Source organism: Mastigoproctus giganteus, chromosome 12, assembly GCF_048544385.1.
Source record: "Mastigoproctus giganteus isolate SK-2022 chromosome 12, ASM4854438v1, whole genome shotgun sequence".
In the NCBI taxonomy this organism is placed as follows: Eukaryota; Metazoa; Arthropoda; class Arachnida; order Uropygi; family Thelyphonidae; genus Mastigoproctus; species Mastigoproctus giganteus.
The window spans coordinates 130,667,450-130,682,279 of NC_143586.1; the positions used below are offsets into that span (position 1 = coordinate 130,667,450).

The 14,830-nt window shown below is 36.8% G+C and overlaps 1 protein-coding gene across 1 annotated transcript in view; it reads right to left on the minus strand.

Moving 5' to 3' along the window:
- Cndp2 (Cytosolic non-specific dipeptidase 2) overlaps nucleotides 1–14,830 on the minus strand; it is a 265,591-nt gene that overhangs the window by 27,482 nt on the left and 223,279 nt on the right. The window contains exon 10 of the mRNA XM_090386709.1: nucleotides 1,550–1,635. Within this exon, the coding sequence (XP_090242835.1) occupies nucleotides 1,550–1,635 (86 nt within the window). The remainder of the gene's footprint in view (nucleotides 1–1,549; nucleotides 1,636–14,830) is intronic.

A 14,830-nucleotide genomic window follows, 5' to 3' on the forward strand; every position in this document is an offset into this window, starting at 1 on the left:
ACAGCCTTGACCTCCCTGACCTTATTTGTGGTAGCTATTACAGATCAACTTGCACCTGTTATAGGCTTCAGCACTTTTCGCTGCTCTGTAACTGGCCCGGGCTATCCTTTTCTGCTCTATTTGACCAGCCAGCTCCACAGTCATCCATTTCGACATCCTCCTCCTGCAATATTTTCTTAAAGGTACATATGCGTTCATGGCTTCAGTGATTTTTGTTTTAAAAGTATTCTATAATTCAAATGTATTCATCATCTGTCAGCAATCTGCCCATTTCGCAGATTGCCATATAGCACCTTAAACTGCCAAAGTACCCTCTTCTGAAGTTAAAACCTGAGCCTTTACCTTTAACTACGTCATCACCAATGACAGAATTGTGGTGCCACCAATTCCCAGGTGGCACCACATTTGTTAGCCCTATTATATCAACATCAGTTGTCCTAACCAGGAGTTCAAATTCAGCCATTTTATTAACAACACTCCTGACATTATTGTAGATGCAATTGGGAGTCCTGAAATTTAATATCCCTCCCATGAAATGACATTCTAATTTGCAGGCACACTAATTGTCTGTATAGCTGTTTATTATACTCATCACAATAACTTGGCCTATAACATACTCCAACTTTTTTTTTTGTTCTCCCAGTGTTTATGTCACACCAGAATGACTCAATATTACAATGCCAACCTGTATTTACTGATTATACTATTCTAAATTCTATGTGTTTCTTAACCAAAAGCATCACCTTCCCTTATCATTATATTCAAATTCACCATCCCCAATAAACAGTGGCACCAGATTTCTATAATATTTATAAAGTCAACATTGATGACATAATTAGCACTTCAAACTAGCTTATTTAATCCTTTTAAAGCCTATTAACTTCTATTAACTCACTGCAGATATGCTTAGACTCCAGAGAGAGAGAGAGAGACTGCAATTTACAGAGACCAAGTCTTTGTTAGTAATACCCTGTTGTGTCCCCAACTAACTTTCTCTTCTCTGTATGCATTCCAGCAGATTTATGTCCTTCCTAATGAGAAAGTGCACAGTTATAAAAATGACTGTGTAAAAATTTACATTCAGCATAAGTAATTTTTCCAGTGTTGCAAAAAAAAAAAAAAAAAAAAAAAAAAACATTTTGTTTGCCATTCCTTCTAATAATATGTCCATATTATTAGAAGGAATGGACAGAAAGTGGTGCTGTTTTTTTCTGGTGCTGTACAAGTTTTGCTTCCTTGTGCTAACACTAATACTATGTAAGGTCACATATGTTTTAAACTTCTTTAAGCTGAGAATAAGGCCAACAAACTAATTACCTTCCTGGTTTTTGATATTTTACTGAAGTGAAACATTTTTCATATCTCACTTGAAAAAAGCTAAACACAAATTAAAGATAATAAGTGACACATCAGATAACATTTATAAGCAGTATCTAAATATGTGCAAATAAATAGATGGAATATCAAAATATGGAGAACACTGTTAACAAATAAACAATACACAATTTTTTCTTGCAAAATTACTTCTGATAGTGGGAATCTGACTGACCTGTTTTCATTGCTTTACAGCCAGCCTGATAGTGACTATGACTAGGATCACTCATCCATGGTTTTCCACCATGATACATATAGGCTCTACAGAAACATGAATATTTATATCATTTATTTGTATTGCAAAATCTGGAAACTATTTTAAAAGTAAAAAATATACCAGTTGTACAAAAACACAAGCCGCGATTCACCTGTTTTACTACAAAGTGAAGTGACAGATGGTTATTATTATTATTAGCCATATGGTGCAAGGAAGCCTGAGGCTTATGCTGCACCAGCCAAAATAAAATTCCTGATTTACCCTGAGAGAGAGAGAGAGAGAGAGAGAGTAATGGGCCTGAAGTTCAAAGAACAATTCATCTGCAATATGAACAATTCATATTGCACAATTTGCAGATTTAGTTGGGGGGGGTAATATATATATATATATATATATATATATGTGTGTACAAACATATGCAACAAATTTTATTAATTCTACTTAAAAAAAAAAAAAAAAAAAAAAAAAAGTTGCAGCCATAAAATACAAACAGCAATGTATTAAGCACTTCAAATTCAGATTTGATGAAATCATTCAACATGCATAAATTCAAAGTTATGAATGCACACATATTTCTGCTTATAATTATGCTTGCATGCTTTTTTATACTTTATATTCAGTTTAGTATACTACCAGCAGAAGTCTACAGATTCCAATATGTATTCAGCAATATTTCCTAATTCAAAATATTCAAATTCAGTAACACAATAATAATGTTTTTTATGTCTGGCATTGCTGTATTTCTTACAGTTCTCCAATACTCATACACTGCAATTGCCAATATTATCCATAAATTATTTTTACAAATTAGATAAATAAATGATAAATAAAACTATTCTTATGTAATAAATGAAATGTAAAATGATTATAATTTGAATTACTAAATAAAAAAAAATTCAGTACCATATTAAAAAAAAAAAAAAAAATGAAAAATTGGTCTGAGTATTTCTCATCAAGATGAAGCTCTTTACAAAAATAATTACAAGAATGATGGCAGCCAAAGAGTAAACTTTTTTATAGTTTTGACACATTTTTGTGATCACATGTTTAAGGGTAATTATTCATTCTGAGAAAACCTGAAATATCCCTCCAAAAGATAAGACTATGCTTTATTTTTAGAAAATTAGTGTGATTAGAGACCATATTGGTGCAATTCCTTGAATAACATAGACCAGTGATTGGCAACCTATGACCCATGGGTCAGAAGGTGACCCACCAGCATGATTTGGTTGATCCGTAGCTGAACATTTAATTCATTTTTAAAAAAATTAAAAATCTGCGATGCAATTTCAATTCGAGCCCCTCACAAGCATGGTTGAAGTATGTGGTGGCATGTTGTATTTCCTGATATATTGAATACACTGCATGTAACACCCATGTAACAATCACCATTCTATCTGCATTTGGCTCTTCCTATATGTGCAAACAAATATTTTCTCAAATGAAATGTGTTAAATACATTATGAAGCCGCTAACAAGAGACAATTCATAATCATGTGTATGGTTAAAAGTAAAAACATACCAACTAGATTCAGTAAACCTTTCTAAAGAAATTCAGCATCAAGGAAGCCATTAAATTCTTACATTTCATTGCTAAAAATTATATTTAAAAGTTTATCATTAAATATTATTACTAAATGTATATAAATAAATTTATTTAGAACTGAATATAAAAATAAAAGATTCATGAATTTTTTTTTATTTATTAATTACATTCTACATAACCTATAATATCTACACTACATAGTTTCCATTACCAATTGACTGTTACGACCATCAAAAATATTCGAAAAGCAAGATGTGACCTGCTGTAGAAAAAGGTTGCCAATCACTGGCATAGACACTACTTTCTTTAAATCATTTAGGTTTTTATTTATTTCTAGAAAATGGATTAAACTAATTATGCTGCTTTTTTCTAGGAAAGAGATGAACTAGAATGGCAGAAAAACAGATGTGCCACCTGTGAGGGAGTGGGTACCAGTGAAAACTATAAGTTGAAAAACTTGGCATGTTGGACCTGTCAGATTCTTTAATGCAATTATTCTGTGAAAAAACAAAAATGGAAAATATTGCTTCAAACACACCCTGACTAGAACTAAATATATATTTATGAAGGTAGAGAAATTCAGTCATTAACCTTTAACTTAAAAAAAAAAAAAAAACTGTACACAGGCCTGCAGGTCCCGTGAAACTGATGCCAGGTTAAGTTTCCATAAAGACAGCATTTTCTTAGGTACAGAGTATTTGTTTGAAAGCTTTCCTCCTTTGATTTTCAATTCTTCATTCCAGTGGATACCTTTCAGTTGAGTTAGCAGTAGCATAGTATCACAGCCTCTCAAACTAGTCCAATGATAGGTTTCAGAGGTTAGGGGTTATTGAAATGTTAAATCCTTTGTTCAGCAAGGCCTCCGATTAGATGGAGACTCCTGGTGTTCAAATTTTGGTTTTAAAATTTCCACGACTTATCAGCTTTAGATTTTGTGAGTTTTATTTTACAAGTTTTCATACTATTTGATTATTATCACCACTTTTCTATATTGCACTTGCAGCAAAGATGAACACTGGACACACTATACAATATAAGCTCAGTTATCCAGCATCTACAGGGACTGGGGAGTTATTATTATTATTATATTATTTCTCCCTGATTGGGGATTCCACCATGTAACAGATATTGCTACCAAGTACACAGAGTGGTGGTTGTTATGTCTGGTGTTACTGTTGATCGAGGAACTCTGCCTATCCTACAGGTGTTCAGGATTGCAACTATCTGGAGTTCCTTGTAGGTGTTCGCTGGGAGACCTATTGCTGCCAGGCTGTTATGTAGGGTCTTTGGCACCATACACATGTGGTTGACACGATGATTGGGATGGTCATTACTTGTTGCATATGCCACATCTCTTTGATCTCTTGTCTTAGGTTTGTGCACTTCCTGATTTTTTCCCCATGGGTTTTCTGCAGGTTGCCAGTGTTGGGTACTGCTATGTCAATCAGATAGGTAGCCTTTTCCTTCTTGTCTACAAGGGTTATGTCCGGTCTGTTGTGCGGGATTGTCCTATCCATTATTATGGCACTGTTCCAGTACAGTTTGTGGGTTGAGGTCTCTAGTATTGCCTGCAGTTCATACTTTTAGTACAGTACACTTTCTTTGATCAACTGGTATTTCCTTGCTAGCTTCTGATGTATTATCCTGGCTACCTGGTCATGTCTAGGAGTGTACTCAGTCTGGGTGATCACCTTGCACCCCGCGGTGATGTGTTGGAGCATTTCTAAGGCTAGGTGGCATCGTCGACATGTGTCATCGGACACTCCGGGCTCCTTGGCGATGTATTTTCTATAGTTTCTGGTGTTGATTACCTGGTCTTGGATGGCGAGCATGAATCCTTCAGTCTCGGGGAAGAACGTCCTGCTCGTGAGCCATGCACATACGTGATCATGCTGGAGATCTTTGTGGTGTCTGCAATGGAGTGTCTTCTCTGCCCATCTTTCTAGCTTCGTTTGTACCTCCTGGTTGGGGGGGCTCCTCAGTTAGGTTGAGTGGGTATACCGCTTGTCTATCTTCCTTATGGCCTGGTGGAGTGCTGCTATGTGTTATTATTATTGCTCCTATATTATTTCTCCCTGATTGGGGGTTACACCTAGTGATGGGTATTGCTACCAAGTACACAGGGTGGTTGTCGTTATGTCTGGTGCTACTGTTGGTAGAGGAACTCTCTGACAATCCTACAGATGTTCAGGATTGCGACTTTCTGGAGTTCCTTGTAGGTGTTCGCTGGGAGACCTATTACTGCTAGGCTGTTATGTAGGGTCTTTGGCACCATACCTGTGATTGACACAATCAGGATGGTCGTTACTTGTTGCATATGCCACATCTCTTTGATCACCTGTCTTAGGTTCGTGTACTTCCTGATTTTTTCCCCCATGGGTTTTCTGCAGGTTGCCAGTGTTGGGTACTGCTATGTCAATCAGATAGGTAGCCTTTTCCTTCTTGTCCACAAGGGTTATGTCCAGTCTGCTGTGCAGGATTGTCCTATCCATTACATAAAAACCAAGGAAGTGAAGCCAGTCGACATCGCTGGACAGTGCAGTGTTGAGTCAGTTTGGTGTGACATAAGCATTGGGAGATCAAATTGAGTAGGAGTGTGCTATAGGCCTAATGACTCTGATGAGTATAATAAGGAACTGTACAGGGAAATAGAGTGGGCCAGTAAATCAGAGAGTCTTATAATGGGAGATTTTAATTTCCCAGATATTGACTGGAATTTGGGGGCTGGTTACTCACACACTAGCAGGGCTTTTGTGGATTTATTGGATGATTGTTTTCTACATCAGCATGTTCGGGAGGCAACTAGAGGGAGTAATACTCTTGATTTGATTATCAGCAGTGATTCTTCATGCATTAAGAATCTGCAGATAAATGAACCACTAGGTGGCAGTGATCACAGTGTGCTGAAGTGGGATTTACTCAAAGAGGTAACTACCATTAGGGGCAAAGGAAAGGGTTATTGCTTCCGTAAAGGCGACTACGATGGACTGAGACAGTATTTAAATTCTATACAGTGGGACCAACTGATGATGTTACCAACAGCAAATTCAAAATGGGAAGCATTCAAAGAACTTATCTTGGAAGCTACTAGGCTTTACATACCAACTAAGAAATATTGTTCAAGGTTTAGGCCAAAATGGATGTCAGATGAACTAATGAGGCATATGGCAGAGAAGAAAAATGCATGGGATACTTACAAATTAACACATGACACAGAAGCCTATGATAGATACAAGTTGATATGCAACCAAGTTACAAAGGAGGTTAGGCAGGCGAAGGCAGATTACGAGAAATTGTTGGCAAGGGATGCAAAGAAAAACAGCAAAGAGTTCTTTACTTATGTAAACTCTAGAAGGAAGGGGATGAATCAGATTGGTCCACTTGATATTGATGGGTCAACTGTTGATGATCCTGCTCAGGTAGCTAACAAACTAAATGAATATTTTGCATCGACATTCACACATGAGGAGTTATTCAGCAAGGGGAATGCCAGAGGTGTATTCAACTCTAGCAGTAAGCTACAGAATCTTGAAATAACTGGGAGTAAAGTGGAGGAGAAACTGTTGAAGATAAACACAAGAAAGGCACCCGGGGTGGATGGGATCTATCCAGTTATTTTAAAGGAGGCAGCAAAGGAAGTAAGCAAACCCTTAGCCATAATTATGAGAGCTTCCTTGGACTCAGGGGAGGTACCCATAGACTGGAAATGTGCAAATGTGACCCCAATTCACAAAGGAGGATCAAAGGCTGACACAAGTAATTATAGACCTGTGGGCTTAACTTCTGTTCCAGGAAAATTAATGGAGGCACTGGTTAAAGAAGCACTGCAGGATCATTTAGACAAGACTTCAGTTATAGCTCAGACACAGCATGGTTTTGTTAAGGGGAAGTCTTGCCTGACCAACTTGATTGGATACTATGATGCAGTCACAAAAGAACTGGATGCAGGGAATAACTTTGATATTATATACTTGGATCTTAGAAAGGCTTTTGATACTGTTGCACATGGAAGACTGCTACACAAATTGGAGCAGTGTGACATTGGAGGCAAATTGCTGCTATGGATAAAGGGGTGGTTGAGGGGGAGAAGACAGAGAGTGGTAATCAATGGACACTGCTCATCATGGACTAATGTTATTAGTGGAGTCCCTCAGGGCTCAGAGTTGGGTCCATTATTGTTTTCTGTATTTATAAATGATATTGATGATGGTATATCAAGCTTAATGTCCAAGTTTGCAGATGATACAAAGGTTGGCAGGGTTGTCAAGGACACTACTGACACTATGCTGCTGCAACAGGATCTGGAAAGGTTGAGCAGATGGGCTGACAGGTGGCAAATGAAGTTTAACATTGACAAATGTAAAGTACTACACATGGGAAACAGCAACCCCAGAGCAACGTATCAACTCTGTGGTACTACACTGACAGTGGTAGAGAATGAAAGGGACTTGGGCGTGGTTGTGCAGGCAGATATGAAGTTCTCTGAGCAGTGCAGACGGGCTGCAAGAGTAGCTCATGGAGTATTGTCAATGATATACAGGAATTTTTCCAGCAGGGATAAGGAGGTGATTATTCCATTGTATAAGGCAATGGTCAGGCCACACCTAGAATACTGTATACAGGTCTGGAGGCCTCATTTCAAGAAGGATGTAGAGCTGCTGGAACGAGTACAGAGAAGGGCAACAAGATTAGTGAATGGAACAAAGGGGTGCTCTTACGAAGAAAGGCTTAAGTTTTGCAAATTACAGTGTCTGGAGACTAGGCACCAGCGAGGTGATCTGATAGAGGTGTATAAAGCCTTGAATGGTTTAAGCATGCTCAATGCTGATGGGATTCTTCCTCTAGCTCAGAAAAATCACCTGAGAGGGCATAAATTCAAATTGAGGAAAGACAGATGTAGGATAGACGTGCGGAAATTTGCCTTTAGCCAGCGGGTGGTTGGTTGGTGGAACATACTCCCATCCCTTGTGGTGGAGGTTGATAGCCTAAATAAGTTTAAGGCTCAGCTGGACAGGTATTTTGAACGAACAGAGGGGTGAAGTGGAAGTGGGTTTTTTTTTTTTTGGCTGATGCTGCATAAGCTTGCTTTCTTGCATCAAATGCCTCTACTAATGCTAATGCTATTATTATTAGTCATATGGTGAGCATTACTAAATGTAAATGATGCCTGTCCTCTTAACTTTCTGTCCTTTGCATATACTTGTGTGAGACTGATGTAAGTTGGGGATATTCTCCTTTATGATAGTTTGCATTTTGTTTTGTAGTTAACTCTGATTTACCAAAAGAATGGATCCATAATGATAAAGTTCCATAACATATCTGAATACCTGTCTTCCTGTACAAAACATTAGGTAGACAATTATCATTGGTGAAGAACAGTGCTTGCATATGAGCAATCTGGTTACTTAAGACTGAATGCAGCCAAGTATGCCACTTATTTAAATTTAAATTAATAAAACTTGGATACGAAAATGTCTTAGTTAAATTATTTCTCAGCCACTAATAAACAAAACTGTTTTTAAAAACTGCCGAAAAAGGGGTTTCAAAACAACACACTCTAGAACAGAAGACATTTTGTTTCAAAAAAATAAAAATAAATTAATTAAATAATAAAAATAAATAAATTACTTAATTAATAAAAATAAATAAATAAATAATAATCAGAATAGAAAATATTTTGGAAAAGAAGGCAATATAGAATGCAAGATGCTGCCCAATACAAGTTACCATGGTGGTGCAGGTATATACAAGCCACTAATCACACTGATTATTGCCAGATATCATCTATCTTGGTGTAAGACCCACCGTTCTTAGACAATAGCCCAATGGAAAACTGTGCTTTGGTGTAACAAATCATAGTACATGGTCTCCACTCTGACAGTCATGCCAAGGTGTGGCAGATGCCCAGAGAAAGCTACTTGCCAGACTTTATCATTCCAATAATTGAATTTGTTGGAGGCAGTGTTTTTCGTGGTTTGGCCTATTGTTTTTTGTTGTTTTAGTTCAGACCAAACTATGAATATTGATGTATATCTAGGCATCCTGGACAATGATGAGTTACCTATATTGTGGCAGCATGTTGAGGAAGGCTCATACCTATATCAGCAGGACAATGCTCCATGTCGTACTGCTCACACTTTTATGGACTAGTTTGAGGACATGAGCATCAAAAAGTTGGACTGGCCAATGCAGAGCCCTACCTCAGTTCTATAGACGACCTCTGGAACAAACTGGATTGTCAGGTGCATGTAGGAAGACAGTGTCCAAAAAACAGAGCTGAAATGGTTGCCACTTTTAAGGCTGAATGGCAGGACATTTACAAAAAAAAAAAATATATATATATATATATATCAGCTAAAGTGTTCCACGGACACTAAAGGCTGTCATAAACATTAACGATTTCAACACATTATTAGTTTTCCTGTAAATAAAGGAAATTTGTGGATACACAGGTATTCTACTATTAATAACAGGACAGTATATTTGTTTACTAGTTACATAGTGCAGAAGCCCACTCATTCAGTCCTTGCTAGGTTGAGGGATAATCAAAAACACTACATTCATTCTTTGTCTGTTCTTTGCCTTGTAGCTTTCCTCCGAAGACACTGGCATTAGTCGCCAAATTTATCTTTCTGCATCTTCCTTGGTATTTTCCATTTATTCTTTAAATATGCCACACAACTTCCATTCTCATTCTATTAGGCCAGACATTTTATTTCTCCCTACATTCAACTTGTGATAACTTTAGACCAGTAAAGAAGAATATTATGTCATCTCACTAGCTTTCCAGGGTTTAACTTCTGAAAGTTTTTTGTCATTTTGTACACTTCTCTTGTGACATGCCTGAAAAGAGACCTACCATCTCGCTAACATCTGAGTTTCCCTATTTTTTTTTTCTAATTACTCTGTTTTATACGTGAGCAGACCACTTATTTCTTTAAAATTTGTATAAGTCAACATGGAGAGACAAACTGCCTTGGTTGACTTTTTCAAGCTTTACAAGATGAGAATTAATTAGATAGTATGAATCAGAGCTGTAATACTCAATATGTTCTACGTTGATAATAATATTAGTAAATTAATAAGAGGAGTTTACCTCAATATAGTACGTGGAACACTTCCGTATGATACCCTCCAGAAATTAAAACGGAAAAAACGAAAAAATTGGCAACTTACCAGTACATTAAAGTAAAATATAAATAATTAAATAATCAATTTAACACAATTCAAAATCAATTTAAAACAATTAAAATTCAAATTAACGCAATTAAAAGAATCTAACGAAAATATTCAAAACGATTTTCCTTCCTGAAGCTGACAATGCTTTTCGACCGACTGTCGTGATCACAGGAATGAAAATTACCGAATCAGGCTAAACCTGCAACTTAAATAGTGATTATATGTCTTCGCGCATGCGCGTAAAGGTCCACGCATCGGAGATCAAATATGGCCGCCGAACATTAACAGAATTCTCGTGTAATTTAATTTCAACGGTTTCTGCAATTAATAGTCGCGTATAATTACGTTGAACGTTAAGTATTTTGGCCTCGTTAAATAAAAAAGTATGTTTTTCGTTAATGGCATGAAAGGCTAATTCTGACGCTGCTGAACGAGAAGCACGAACTGAGGCTTCGTGTTGATTTACACGAATATTAAGAGAAAACCGCGTCGAACCCTGGTAAGACGAGTCGCAATCACCGCAAGAAATGTTGTATACAAGATCATTAATTTGTGTTGCGAACGCGGAAAGAACCGAGCGATTGTTCAGTATAGTGTGTAACTTCCGTATAGGCCTAGCTATAATTTTAAATTCGGTATCTTTAAAGAATCTGTTAAGCTGTTTGTGCCACTGTTCAACATATGGGACAGAAATAAAGTATTTTTTGATATTACTATTGTTGATTGGCGTAGTATTTTGTATCCTATCCTTAGCTTGTACCCTAATTTGATTTATTGTGTTAATGGGATAACCCCTGTTCAAGAATCTGCTAGTTAATATTTGTATTTCTGAGTCCAAAGCAGAATCCGTCGTTGAATATTTATAGGCATTTAGAAATTGATTAAAGATAATCGATCTTTTGTAGGTGAACGGGTGGTAGCTATTATAATGTAGAAGCATACCGGTGTTTGTGGGTTTTCGATAGATGCTAAATTGTATTTTGTTCGAGTCCCGGGTAAGCGTGAAATTTAGAAAGTTTAATGACTTAGTATCCGTATCTTCCCTTTCCAATGTAAATTTGAGTCTAGAATGAATATTATTAAACGAATGTAAAATGTCTTGGATAGTACTACTATCGGTAATAACTAGAACATCGTCTAAATACCTCCCATAGTATGTGATACGGGGACGAAAAGGTGTCAAATGTATCTGCTCAATCGTTGAGAGATAGATCTCTGACATTAAGCCACTCAGGCTCAAACCCATTGGAAATCCAAAAATTTGTTTGTACACCTTGTCTCGAAAGGTGATGTAGTTGGCCTCAACTAATAGTTTAATTAAGTGAAAAATTTCCTTAATAGGCAGCTTCGTATAATTAATCGGTGTCGAGTTTTTATTTAACATATCCCAAATAATATCTAATGTGTATTCGACGTTTACATTCGTATATAATGAGGTAACATCTAATGAGAATAAATTGTCATTGACGCCGAGTCTACAGTCTTTAAGATTATTAAATAATGTATCGTAATTCTTAATCCCAAATTGTATAACCTGTCTAAAAGGTTTTATAATGTTATATACATGTGTGGCTAAGGCTGAAAATGCCGAGTTCCTGTAGGAAACAATAGGTCGAATCGGAAATCCAGGCTTGTGTAATTTTACCTGACCAAAAAGTGCAGGAATATTGTATGTTCTGGCCTTCAATTCCTTCAACTGAACCATAGTAATGTAGTCGTTTTTACGATATGTGGTTAACGTTTTATTGTATTGATTTACCAAATTGGTAAACAGTGCCGGGTCCACTTCACGATAAGTGGAGGTATCAGATACAACTGAATCTAACTTATTAATATAATCATGTTTATCTAGTATTACCACAGTATCTCCTTTATCTGCCCTCTGTATAATAATGTCCTTATTTTCTCGAAGTTCTCGTAAAGCTGAACTGTCATGTGTATTCAATTTAGGAAGTCGCGTTTCTTTTATGTTATTCACTACTTGGTTAACTTGTTGAATAAATACATCTTTTTGTGGGACACTACGAAGTCCAAATTCAATATCAATTACACATTGTTTTTTTGGCAGCTTTCGAGGTGGTAAATTATAATTTAATCCTTTGGATAAAAGTGAAATCTGGTCCTGCGATAGTGTACATGAGGAAAGATTTGTAACCTGTTGATATGTTGGTTCGTTGGATACTGGGTTCCACAATTATTAATTTACTAACAAGATGAGAATGCAAGATGTGAAGGTGTGATTATTAATTAACGAGATTGTTGCAATAAAATAAATAATAAAATATTTCATATTTTTATAAGTATTCCAATATTACAAGTATTTTTCAAAACAATTGCCTTGGGCTTGCACACACACACTGTTCCATCCATTTCTGCCTTACATAGAAACATTACTAGATATCTTCTGTAAACCTTTTTAAACATTTGGTCATTTTTTTCCTGACTGTCTTCAAAGGACTAAAAATGTGTTCCCTGAAGTACACTTTTTAGTTTAGGGAACACAAAAAATTCACAAAGGTCTGACAAGTAGAGTGCATGTTCACACACAGGAATTTGTTTTTTGGCCAGAAACTGGCAGTGCTGGAGCACTGCCTTCCTGGAGAACCCAACCATCCTTCCACAATTCCGATCTCGTTCTTTGAATTTTTTTGTGCAGCCTTGTCAGAACCTCAATGTAGTATGTTTGACTGATTTGGTGATATTTTTGATTTTGACATTCTTGCTTTTATTGCTGGGAATTGTTGTCTTTTATTGCATTTACTGTCTTTTAGTTTCTGGGTACTGGAACAACCAACTTTCATTGCAAGTAATTCCAATACTCAGAAAGTCTAGATCAGTTAAAATTTGTCCATATTGAGTTCTGATGCAACCATTCTAATATTTATATTTAAACAATGATCACTTCTAATCAATGTCATTAACTGGTCCATATTATCATCAGTTTTCGTGGATACTGGATGGCCTGGTGGTTCATAGCTTTCCGTGCGCTCTCTCTCTCTCTCTCTCTCTCTCTCTCTCTCTCTCTCTCTCTCTCTCTCTCTCTCTCTCTCCCCCCCCCCCACTCTAAAAGTCTTATGCCATTCAAACATGGGAGCTCTCAACAGTATCTTCTCCAAAAAACTTGACATAACTCAACTTTCAGCTGGTGTTTTCTTTAGTTTTATTAAAGATTGAAGTTGATGCTTCATTCAATTCTTTTGTCTGTCATTTTTCTAGCAAACTACAAAAAAACAAGGTAATGAAAACCTGTCTCACTACAAAGCAAATGAGAGTGCTGGAACATGACCTGGTAAACAACTAGGGAAAACTTTGTTTCACAGGCGGCACTTGGTGTGTGGTGGCACAGTCTCATTATTTATTAGCCACAACGTGTATTTCCTGTTTGGTCAGATGGCAAGAATATCGTATCACATTTGTTGTAATGCTTATATGATATACTAAACAACCAACTCACTAAGTAATATTATGTCAATTCATATCGATCTAAGCATGTGCATACGTGATTTCTATTTTTGTAAAAATTGCATTATATTAACATATATTTAGAAACATATAATTTCAGTATATTTTTAGATATATATATATATATTCTAATTTCGAGGAATGCTTCGAGGGGAAACAGGCATTGTGTGTTATCAGACACTCAAGTCTAAAACACTGATGGATCCTTCTGTTTCAGAAGATTTAGGAGAAGTCCAATTGGCCTGCCTCCCTAAAATCCACTCGTGCACACCTTGATGGTAAGCCTTGTTACGTCACTTAAGTGGGGACGAACGTGTAGAGTGGTTCTCTTCAAGATGCCTGGTAAGCAAGAGGAGGAAAAGACCAAACCCTCCAGCACATGACAGCACAACAAAACAAATGGCCCTCAGTCCCCAGCAGCTTTCACCGCCCCTCTTACAGCAGCGAGAGGAACAGAGTGGAAGCAGAGGATGCTAAGAATCTCTGGGTATGACCAGGCTGCCACGCACGGAAACTGAACTTGGCCTGTACAATGCAAGATCGCTCATCGGTGAAGATAGGATATCAGAGTTGTAAAAAAGGTATTAGAAAATATGAAATGGAATATCATCAGTTTGGCTGAAACAACAAGAAGAAATGAATCACAAGTTTATCAAGTGGCTTTCTGGTCCATAAAGATATAAAAAACAACATTTTGAAATTCAAAAGTGCATCACCAAGGGTTTCAAGACTAATCAGGATTTCTAAGAGGTACAAGCTAAAGGTTATAATGATTTATGCACCAACGTCAAGCCACAATGATGAAGAGGTTGAAGAATTGTACACGGAAATTGAGTGTCTTCTAGATGAGCAGAAAACACACTACACTATCATTATGGGGGACTTCAATGCTAAGGTTGGAAAGAGACAAAACAGCACAGAAAGGGGAACTATAAGAAATTTTGGAATTGGTGAAAGAAATGAAAGAAGTGAAACACGTGTGGAATTTTCAGAATCTCGAGGAATGTCAGTACAAATACTTTTTTTTCAAGAAACAGGTAAACAGAAAGTGG